This window comes from Etheostoma cragini, chromosome 13 (assembly GCF_013103735.1).
Source record: "Etheostoma cragini isolate CJK2018 chromosome 13, CSU_Ecrag_1.0, whole genome shotgun sequence".
Classification (NCBI taxonomy): domain Eukaryota; kingdom Metazoa; phylum Chordata; class Actinopteri; order Perciformes; family Percidae; genus Etheostoma; species Etheostoma cragini.
Window position 1 is genome coordinate 14948381 of NC_048419.1, and position 11966 is coordinate 14960346.

The window sequence follows — 11966 nt, forward strand, 5'->3', positions numbered from 1 at the left end:
AAAAAAAAAAAAGAGATGTCGACAAGGAATACATTTGAAACATAGGTGGCTAGGTCATGCTGTTTCAGCATATTTATTAGAAATGTTGTTCTTTTGCTTTCTCTTCAGCTAAAAGGGAAAAGATTCAGTGGCAGTTCGAGTTGGTAATTCAAACAAGTAGATGTAGGGTTTCTGAAAGAAACTAATTTAATGTGTGATGTCTCTTACTTGTGATCACCATGACTTTAGCGAATACGGCCTTGCTTGATGCTTCAGACTACAAACAAACACAAAACAGAAAGAACAGTTAAGAAACATTAGGCGAGAGTACATTAACCCTTAGCTTGTTTTTTGTCCACTGCTTCAGTCAGAGTTACCTTGGGTTTTTTGATCAAGTCTAGCAGGTCTTTCACATGGTGTCTCAGCAGATTCTGGCACTTCCACATCTCATTCAAAGCTCTGACAGTCAGAGGAAGAAGAGTCAAAGGACGAAGAGAGAAACAAATGATGAGAAAATTACAGTACAGTAGAAAAATAAATTCCTCCTAAACATTAATTCCAGAATTTTCTAATTTGGCATAATCTTAAAACTCAATTTGATCAGTATTAACTAACTGGCTATATTCACGTTATATATGTAAGAACAACTTACTTGACCGCATTTGTGTCCAGGGTGGCATACAGGTAGTAAAGACACTTCATCCTCTCTGTGGTTTCCAGGTTGTGAGGAACCATGTACTGGGCAAAGACCCGCTCCACCAGCAACCTGCGCACATGGACAGGAACATTTCAGAAGAAATTTAGATTAAAATGAAGAATATTCTTGGTATATAACATTTTGTTTTTCCTAGTTAAGGGTTTGAGTTGAGAGCCCTGACAGTCCTTAAGCTACCATTAGGTTTGTGTAATAGGATTATCTGTACTAGAGTCTGAAATTAAGGCAGCTCAGGAAAACGTGCCATTTATAATTTAGGAAAGCCATTGAAAAAAAGAAGTTGGGGCAAAAAATAAAAACACAACTATTTATAAATTCCTGAATGTTTTATCAAATATTTATGCATGAATGACATTATAGTCCATCACTGGCCACTGGCAATTTCTAACCAAATATAAAGTAGACTATCTAGTTAAATAGACATGACATACTTTCTCAGTGGTGCAGAAATAATCTCACATTTCAGTAGCTCTCATAATAAAAATGGGAAATTTTTTAAATGCTTTGTGTCCTTAAAATGTACATAATTCAATTTCAGAGGTTTTATGAAGATAAAACAAACAAGAAAAATGGTAAGCATGGACAAGTGTGTCAACGCTGCCCTGCTTAACTTTCATACAGTTACACATTCAGGAACTGCCTGTTACAATACAGACTTTTCCTGTTGGTAGCTGTGCTGCTCCACTAGAGCACAGTAAATCAAAAGATAACCACACCCACAAGCACTGTTCTGCAGGCAGAGCTAAAACTATGAATTTTGTTGGAGGTGTCGTTCAGGCTTTTGTTGGTGGTGCCCACTATGCTTCAACATGGCTCATCTATGGCTGCAGTACTTCAGCTAGTGACATTTTGCACAATGACTACAGACAAACCACATGTTGTGCATGTTTAGGTGGAAAAACACTAACACACCAACTTCTGCAGTGCGTTGTATAGCTCCTTGAAGGATAAAAAACATTTACATTTTACTAGCTTTGACTGCTTTACATTTTGGTGCCCTCAGGCTACTGTACCTGGCATCTCTTTTACTGCAGTGAGAAATAATTCATGTCTAGAAAGAAGCCTGTGCTTTTTGGATTCTGAAGAACTGATGAAAAATGCTTGGCACATTGCCAAAGTCGGCTTTAAAACATCTTATCCACATTCGGCTAGCTATCCATAGAATAAGACACATTTATCAAACAAAATGAAGTCCAAGATAACAATAGCTCAAGGCACGAACAAAAGTTGTTGTTGTGCAAATGAAGTGCAACGGATTCATGTAACTCAATGAGCCTAATCAGCATCTTTTATGGAACCAATTTAAATGCTCTACCTTTTAAACACTTACCCCCAGGTATTAATGGCTTTACTACAATTTATAAAAGGCCCTACTTTTTAATAGCACTGACTGGAACACATGCACACAGACCTGTCATCGATACTGTTCTGGTAGTAGATGTGGAGCAGCTTGTCTTTGATCCAGGAAATCTGTTTAGAGGCCTCCCTCCCTCCCTCTCCCTGCAGCGAGTACTTCCTGTAGATGGATGCCAGGCCCATCATAGCCTCCTTACGTACACGCCACTGATGATGGAGGAAAGAAAAAAATAATGGGAGAAAGGTTACAATCATGACTACTAGTAAAATTGGAAATCTGTGTCATAGTCATTACTAGGGATGTAACAGTTATAGGGACCAAAATCACTGTTTTCAGTAATACTGCGGTATTTTTAAAAGTGTGTTCAATATGTTCAGAAAGCACTGATAGGCTACACAAGATTACTTAGTTTCAAAAAGTGTAACGGAGTTTATTATATTACAAAAATATAGGCAATAGGTTTTCGGTAAGAACTTTAAACCAGAAATGTCTGACTTTAAGATCAAGGAAGACTTATTTACAACTCCAACATGAAGTTAACTATGAAGTTGTATTTGAGGTTACATGAAGTCGGATGTGGTTCTGAAATATAAGCAAATAATTATTTGACTTACTATGAACATTATTTACCAAAACTAAATGTTTACATTTATTTCTCTGTAATAATTAACATGTAAAATATTGCTCAGCAACAACCAGCGAATACATCACATCTACTATAGCACACATACTCATAACGGAGCAAACAGCGCAACACACCTTTAATAGCTGAGCCGTGCTAGCACAGGCTGATGTGTGGACTGGCAATTGCATGTTGCTAGCAAATAGCTATCACAACCTGAGTTTCAACACATGGCTGCACAACTCATAGTCAATCTGCCCATATATCATCTATGCAATCACCATCACAGAAACAGCAATATTATCAAGGCAAAAATATATATCTCACTCTCCCTCTCCAAATAAATGTAATGCCATAACAAGGGCTAAATGTGTCCACATAGCAGAACACTTATTGAAATATGAATAAACGTAGATAAGGTTTACACAGATAACGAGGCAGTAAAACCCACGATGGTTTAGCTAGCTACAGAATAGTTTTAATAACTTACGTTCTGGGCTACTTGGCTAGATAACTTTAACAAGTCCAAACACCGAAAATAAAATAAGTCTGTTGTCCAGCTGCTACATTCTGTCCCCTTCTCCTATTTGAGCGCAAGTGCTTGGCAAGAGATCAAAGCAATAACTCTTGCAACGGATTTGTCAATCATTTCAGGAGAGAGAGCCATGGTAACTGTAGTAACTATGGTCTTTTTTTTTTTACAAGGCTGACAAATGTTTTGAGTGCTGTCATTTCCTCCTTTAAACATGATTCCAACTTCAAGAAAAACAAACAAACACACGTTGCAGGCCATACAGTGCGCCTGCTGCGGCAACTTCAGGAGCCTTGGTTGAAGCTGGTAATGTAATAAAATAAGTAATATTGCCACATTATCAATATCGAGCTATCTGGTAACAGATAGCGACATTTGGGTTTCTCCATATTACCCAGCCCTAGATCACAATAGGAAGTTAATAAGAAAATTTGAAACTCTTTTCTACAAATCAACAAGCTACACTGCTTGAGAACATACACAAAAACAAAATTCAATAACAGAGACAAAGCTATTATTAGCCAAACATAGCCAGATAGTTAGACTAAAGAGACAAGTGCTCCCTCAGAGGAATCTTCACAGGTAGCAGCAGCAGACTTAAATATCGAGAGCTGTTAGCTGTAGATAGCGAGGAAAGAAGACATTGGTGGTGTGGAAACACTTTAGCTACTTAAAGCCTTGTTTGCCCCAAAATGGATGAGACAAAAATGTGGTTAGACTAATGCTATTTAAAGTCCTACACAAAACAGAGGGGAATGTTAGGGCTGCACGATTATGGCCAAAATGATAATCAGGATGAATTTGGTCAAAATTTTGATCATGATTATTTGTTAATTTTAACCGGAACAAATGTTATCGTCACATAGGCTATTTATAATTGCGAGGGGGAGTGTGATGGACGCTACTCACAAAGAGACGGCTGATCATTATGAACGAGTCCAGCACGGGTCGAATGGCATACACACATCGTGTGTATGAAATGTTGTTCAAACGCTGTTACTCTACCAACTGAAGATAGAATAACTTCTTCTGTGTTCTTTGCCCTGGCGGCCGCGATAGCAGAGTTACCCGCGGAAACACTGGTACAAATACAGGTTTGCCTCTCAAATTTAACAATATACAGCTTTGTTAATAAATTAAAAACATTAAAACTGTAGACAAATGTCAGAAGTGTGGACCGGCGGCCGCTGTGTGGCCGGGCGCGGAGAGTATAGGGGAGAGATTCAACACAGGCCCGATTTTACTGACGAAATGGGTCATGTAACGCAAAATTAAATCATATCCATATAAACAGCATTGCAGCGGATGCGAGGACATTAGCACCGGTGCGTCCTAGAGGACTAGCACCGACTAGCACTGGTCACCGTTGTTGTCTGAAAAACAACAGACGGGACAAAATGTTGCGTTTACTAGTAAACTGGTAAACCTTGAGACCGACGTATTACCGACTGCTTTCTGTTGAGTTTTCCTTCCGTCCCTCTGTCCTCTGTGACTGTCTACATCTAGAAACTAAGCTGCGCGGTGCAGGAACAACTGATTGGCTCATGAGCAGACGGGTTTACAGAGTGGTAGATGCGCTGTGCAAAAGAAACCAGAGCGCTCCATGAAATGACGCTTTGAAAAGTGAATCGCTCAATCATGCAAATTTGATTGTGGGAAGTCAAAATTGTGATTGCGATTAAAATTCGATTAATTGTGCAGCCCTAGGGGATTTATAACGTTTTCTAACCAAAAGCATGCCGACAAAAGATAAATTCCACAAACTACCAGCATTTAATAAAGCCCACAGAGTGCAAGGGCTTACACTCTAACCAGCAATTAGGCGCATCCCTTGGAATGAGCAACAAGGCTCTAAGAGAGTCAACTCAATAACAAACCATAACATAACTATGTGCTTTCCTCCAGTTAAAAGACACACATTCACTATTTTTTCATAGCAAAAAAACATGATGCTGATAGTTACTACCAACGATTAGGGAGTTCAACATTTTGCATAGCAGAGATTCACAAGGATTTAAAACTAGCAAGTTTGAAGATTTGTTTGATTTTGTATAAATAAATAAATAAATAAATAAATGAATGAATGTAGTTGTTTGCGGGTCATTCAATTGTCCTTGTTCAGGTTCTGACTCTACTGCTAGGGAATCTTTAAGCTCAACAGAAATAAGAGTGACTTTATTTATTTTGTGATAAATATCTAAATTGGCTGAAGTAAATGTGATTAGGTTTTTTTGGCCATATTGCGCAGGCCCACGTACAACACACTGACAAACAATATGAGAACATACCAAGTCTAAACACACACAAAAAGGTGCCCACTCACTCTCTTGTCCAAAGTCCTCTCCTTGACAAAATTAAGCAATGCATCATTCACTAGAGACAAATCTTTCTTGGCAGCAGTTACTATAGAGACAATGACGTCATGACGGATGGCCTCCTCTGGATCATGTGACCTGACCCTCAAGAATTCTGGGAAAGAAAAAGGAACAAATGAGTGGGATGTGGGAGAACCTGACCAAATTGCTTCTCATTTCTTATAAGTTGAAAGAAACCACAATAAGTATCTTTTTACTATTATTATTATTATTATAAGAAGCCTGTAATCAATAAAGTGTTGTGGTGTCATATACATATAGTGGCAAAATAACACCGATCAAAATTAGCAGGTTTTCCAAAAATGTGTCTGCAAGAATCAAGTCAGTGCATTTCAGCTGATTTACCTGTGAGGTCTTTGGCCAGGTCTGGGTGGTTCATGAGACAATGACTGGCAAACTTCACACATTCCAGTCTGATAGGCACATGGATGTCATTAAACCTTTTGGGTAAATAAATTAATGTTATAATCAGCAACTCCACAAGGCAAAAACATAAATAACCCAGCAGGTACTTGCTGCATGCGCACACCGCACACCAGGATGCCAAATGTAACACTTTAATGACTATAATGCAACAAAGTCATAAACCAAGAGAGACCTTACAAAACAAGCTTATTTCAAACTGAAAATAGCAACAAAAACTATTGTGTGTGGGTGTGTGTGTGTGTGTGTGTGTGTGTGTGAAACAAAGTACAACAAGTATAACATGAAAGAAAGCTTTTTTTACAAAACCAAATGTGATGGTGTAAAACTACAACTAACTATATTTTAATAACAACACTGTTTCACATTAATCCAAGAGTGAGCCACCACAGTACGAAACAAAAATTGAATGCAGGCTGAAAAAATAAAAATAAAAATAAAAAAAATAAGTTTGATATGACCATATTGCCGTCGATGCCATAGCCACAAAGCTGGAACCCACCTGCCCAGGTAACACTGCCAGAGTGGTTTGTTTTGTGCAGCCAACTCAGAGTCCTTGGCTCCAAACATCTTAGCCAGCAGCTTCACCACCTGCAGCCGCTCGTCATTATCATTACTCTGCAGAGACAGGAGGAAGGTGAGGGACGGAGGGAAAAAGGATGCAGAATTTGGCTGTGTCAAATGGACATACACTCTAAGACATTTAGATTGACTACATTGGCAACATTGCCACTTTGATTACAAAAAAAAAGCAGCAGTTTCTTTGGTATCAATCCTATTTTAGAGTGAGCCACAAAGAAGATGAAACAGCAGTGAGAATGAGAAGTAAAGACAAAGAAAGCCGGGAGGTAAAAAGGAGAGAGGAGGAAAGAGGAAAAGCAGTGGATAGAGAAAACAAGCGATGAGAGATAAAGATGAAAAAATTGAGGGTGAGACAACAAATGAGTTGGAATGAGTGAGAGCAGGGGAGAGTGTGTAGTTTGTGAGGGAGAGATTATATCGCAGCTATTATTTTGAGGAGACGGCAGTGATCTACACTCCCTCTGAACAGTCAATGAGCGTTATCCATCAGCAGGAGGTCTTAATGAGATGCAGCAGAGGCAACATTATGCTGACTGCTCTATCTTTCTAAAATGAATCAAACCTGCAGAGAAAGTGAAAATGTGAAATTCTGTTGTGTGGATAAACTCATTTTAACCTAGCTTCCATCTCTATAACTGCTTTTAATATCAGAACAAAATCACATAACAATAACCATTACAATCATAGTTATGTTTTGTATCTGTCAAGTGCCCTACTAAAGTTCAGTAAGGTGTATTGCACAAAACAATTATACGAACAACATGATATGAGAAATGTGAGACAGTCCATTTATGCACACGCAGCAGAACAAAAGGTAGACATTAAAAGTGAAAAAAACACAAAGCAGTTTGCTGCTTCAATGTTCAACTGAAAGAATGTTTTTTTTTCTATACCTTGAGCTTAAACTCGAGCTGCGGCAGCACTGAGAGCAGCAGGTGGCTGTCTATGTTGTAAAGCTCCAAGATGAGGTCAAAAACATGTTCGGACAGATCGCTGACTGAGGTCTTTCCCAGCATCAGCACCTGGTTGAAAAACTGATGAAAAGGACAGAGAGGGAGGAATAATGGTTGGTAACATCATTGCATCCAAAAGAAATCCCACATGACCCTGCAACTTATTTATGATTTATTGATATCGTTATCTTTGTGAAGAAGTTCTCTTAGAGGGATCAGGTACAAACATCATCTCTGGAGCCATTAGGGTTTCAGTGTTTTACTCAAACACATCACAGCTCTGCATGAACCAGGGTCCTCCAGTTGTGGGCCTATTGCACCCTAATCCTTGACTGGGTAAACACCGACCACTCCGCCGGCAATTTGATTTTGCCCTGCAGCTCGTTCTGCACATTTAATTATCCTACTGCAATTTTGAAGGAACCAATCACAAACTGGCTGATCTACCTGGCGCGCTATTGGTAGGTTTAACACAATACCGTTAGAGAAGCGACCAAGCAGCTTCTTGTTTACATTCAACATAGCGACCACCGATTCTAACCGAAGCGCAGGAACCCTTAAATGCCGCTGTCGTTTCTAATTCACCTAGATCACTGGTCTGATTGGTTGAAGGACTATCCAATTGCGTACAGAGTCATTTGAACTATGCCCGTTGGTCACGCCTCTTGTGCAGAGAAAATACAGAGCAGACTCCCCAGACCGATGCTCAATTTCTAAAAATATTGAGCTTGGCCTGGTCTGTTGACAGACAGACTACTCTATTCCAGTAGCCTCGTTTAAATCTTATTTTACGACACTGAAGCTGCATGTGTATGATGTGAGCCTCTGCACCAATATTTGGATGCATCCGAATCATGTTCAACAACCCATTTTAATGTCCAACACATCACAAAGCTTCATCATTTGCCTATTTTTATACCCCTGCGATGCCAAGACATTTCTAGCATGGCTGGCCCTGGTTCAAATACGCTGGCATTGCTAGTACCATGCTTCCCTTTAGGATACACAAGACAAACTTTGAAGCTACAGTAAATGCATGGTTTTACCAATGACTGTTACAGCTCTCAGCAAGTTTCATTTCTAAATTGTAGGGCTATTAGAGGACGTATACATCTGCAAGGTGTCAGGTTTTAAATATCCACATAGCCATTAATATAAAAGTGTAAAGACCTAAAATCAACAAGAGTGTGTCAAAGGTTTAATCTTACATTGGTGATGTATGGTTCAATAGCCTGAGCAGTCCTCTTCAGCAGAGCTTTGGCCAAGTCATACGCTTGTTTATTCAAATTCTAGACAGAAAAACAAGTGGTGAATGAAACAGCATGTGCGGACAAATGTTAAAAAATTACATAAAATGTGAAAAATAAGGGTGTAGTCCATTTCTTGTTGTTCTGCAGTCAACAGAATCCCATTTGGATGCTTGTCCTAGGCACAGATATCTACAGGTGACCACAAACTCTTCAGCTGCTTTACTTCTTCTCACCTGCAGGGGTCTCACTGAATTACAGGGTATGGACGATATACTGACAACTCAATTCTGACAGAAAAAAACAGTTACTGAGCAGTCACTACCTTTAGCAACATTAATGGTGTGTGTGTGTGTGTGTGTGTGTGTGTGTGTGTGTACACATGATTTACTTTTTGTGTGATTGTACCCATTTAGTGCATGTGCATCTATACATTGCGCTCATACCTTGTGCGCTGGGACCAGATTGACCAACACAGTGTCCAACAGCTCCTGTGATACAGTGTCTCCTTCGCAGATGATGGAGCTCATCAGGTCCACCATATGCATGTGCACCTTCTGGTTGTGGCCATTGCTAGGGAAACAAGGCAAGTGGTGTCAAAGGATGGCATCACTGCATGACTTATTAAATAACGTTCCACTTAAAATGTAGGTATGATGATGATAATCCAAGATAGTTTTAGAGTGTTAAGATTTAATTTGCTGAGCAGACATTTTATAGGTTTCATGTTTTTTACTTGCTAAATCTCTCATCTTGAAAACAAACCCTCACACAAACAGACTGTGATGCACTGATAACACTGAGGGTGGATGTACTCGCTCATTATGATCTGCATTACAGCAGGAGGCAACGTCTATTACCTAGATTTTTAGCTCAGTAACTGCTGTCCTCAACGCTGCCAGGCATTCCTAGTTTCATAACCTCCCATTTACTGAGAGTGTCCCTAACACAAACACAGACACACACACACACAAACTGTGTTCCCCTACACCTTCTAGCTCACTGCAAATATTTAAACCATGGCTCTTTAGATTATTCCTATATAGTGAATAAAACAAGCATTGTGCTTGCACAACCTTGACACATACAACCACAATTTTGTTCCAATGGCAAAGAGCCAAGTTCTGTACTGCAGAATTCAGCCCTCAAGGTTGTGTTCAGCAGAGTGAAATGGAGAGTGGGATTAGGAGGAAAGAGAGGATAGGAGGCAGGGCAATCAAAGAGAAACAACTGGACTGCTACTGTGCCGTTTCATGATGTTGCAGTGGAGACGGACTGAGGTGTGATAAAAATGGTTAATTTCTGAGATTAAGGACTGTCGCAGTCACAAAAAAAGTGAATGTAAAAGAAATAAAATAAAAATAGACATACATACACAGTAACAAATATGGACACACAAATATGAAGAGTCGGACTGAGGTGGGCGTTGATAAAAAAAATAAAAAATAAAAACTTACTTGATGACCTGGAAGAGTGTTCTGTAAAGCTGGGTAAATATCTCATTGCTGTCTTCGAGCTCAAAGCAAATATTGTAGGACTTCACCCATGCTATGTTCTGAACAAAAAGAGAGGAGGCAGTATGTTAGTGAAATTGCTATTTACGATGCAGATGCAAACTAGTAAAGTGAAAGAAGAATGTGGTAAGGGGGCGAAGGATTGCCATGTGTGCTTATTCGTTAACTCTCAACAATAATTTTCCAAAACCCAAATGAAACACAGTTCTATTTTAAACTACAACAACAACCACTTTGGCCACTTGGGGCAGCGGAAACAAGTGGCAAATAACATTGATAGTTCCTTACCTTTTAAAGGGAAACTATACCGTATTTTATGCAGTTCTTTACCTTAACTGAAAAGCTTTGGCGTCATTGGAATGGTTACATGACTTTTTCAAGTATAACGGTGGTTGTCTCAGCAACTTTCGTCCTGCGAGTCACTGGACTCAGCGCCAGGAAGTATCGCGTGATATCAAGTCTCGTGATCTAATGAATTGCTAAGGCATTGCACACATACGGCCATTCAGGAATAAGGTACCGATGGAGCTTTTTTGAAACTATTGTCAAACGGCAAAAAAGAAGTAGAAAGCTAGGAAAGCATTGTCGGAGGAACCGAGAAAGAAGAAACGGCAGACTGACAGAGCGAGGAGTCAAGACACATGTAAACATACGAGCTCCTAAATATCTATTCCAAAGCTGTAGGGGGCGCTCTATGGAAACCTGCTAGCAAAACTAAAGAAAAAACTAAGAAATGGCACAAACTACAGTTTGTAAGTTGCAATGCCAAACTTGTTAATAAACAGTTATTTATTTACACTGTCCAAAGTGCAACTTTGAACATTTTTGTGTGTCTGAGGTGTATGTCACATTTTAGCTGTAGAATCTTTACTGCTCTGTCTCCTGTGTACTCAGACAGTGTGCAGTGAGAGAGGGGGCGTGGCCAGCGGCTAGATTGGCAAAAGCCAGTGCGCTTCTTTTACTAGTATGTAAACGGTATCAAACAAAATCACACTTGGCATCAAGACAGATGCGATCAAACGCCAACCCTCACACTGGTCCACACATACACCGTCACATACCTCAAGCAGGTAGAAGTATCTGTTGAATTGGGCACTTTTAGTGTCCTCTAGTCCTTTGAGCTGTCTTGTGATGAACATAAAAATGTCCTGTAGAAAGAAACAAACACACATGGTGAATGCCCTACACACACACACACACACACACACTAATGTTGCATTAGAAAAACATAACTTCCAGACAAATGATGCACATTTCAGGCTAACTTCCCCAAAAAAATTAGCAAATGAACATACAAATGTATTTCTTAGAATTAAGTGCATATTCCAGAGACATGGTAATATAATCCAAACAGTGAGTAATCCTGATGGAGCAGTGTTATGTAATTTTGCAGTATGTTGTTTTGTGTGCCCAAGCACTATATTCATCATCTTACTTTGAGTTTATCTGGGGAGGTGTAGGGGGCCTCTGGGGCGTAAATCCTGAATATGTCTGCCAGACAGCAGGCCACGAGAAGACGCACATCCTTATCCGGATGTTTGAGGAAGAAGTCTGAGGCCAGGTGGAGGGCCAGGTTCAGGTACAGCTCCTTCTCTTCCTCAGAGTCCTGGTCCATGTCCATGAAAGTCTTCACAACCATCTGAAAGAGGGGTTTGGTTGGGGGGGGG

The 11966-nt window shown here is 39.7% G+C and overlaps 1 protein-coding gene across 2 annotated transcripts in view; it reads right to left on the minus strand.

The window, feature by feature from the left end:
• The window catches only part of pds5b (PDS5 cohesin associated factor B), a 30769-nt gene that overhangs the window by 10656 nt on the left and 8147 nt on the right, over nt 1-11966 (minus strand). For both annotated transcript variants that reach the window (XM_034889557.1, XM_034889558.1), the window contains 13 exons: nt 11735-11938; nt 11361-11447; nt 10243-10340; nt 9232-9358; nt 8747-8827; nt 7479-7619; nt 6506-6621; nt 5926-6020; nt 5529-5674; nt 2106-2257; nt 632-745; nt 357-438; nt 208-256 (listed from right to left, as the gene is read on the minus strand). In XM_034889557.1, the coding sequence (XP_034745448.1) occupies nt 208-256; nt 357-438; nt 632-745; nt 2106-2257; nt 5529-5674; nt 5926-6020; nt 6506-6621; nt 7479-7619; nt 8747-8827; nt 9232-9358; nt 10243-10340; nt 11361-11447; nt 11735-11938 (1492 nt within the window). The remainder of the gene's footprint in view (nt 1-207; nt 257-356; nt 439-631; nt 746-2105; nt 2258-5528; nt 5675-5925; nt 6021-6505; nt 6622-7478; nt 7620-8746; nt 8828-9231; nt 9359-10242; nt 10341-11360; nt 11448-11734; nt 11939-11966) is intronic.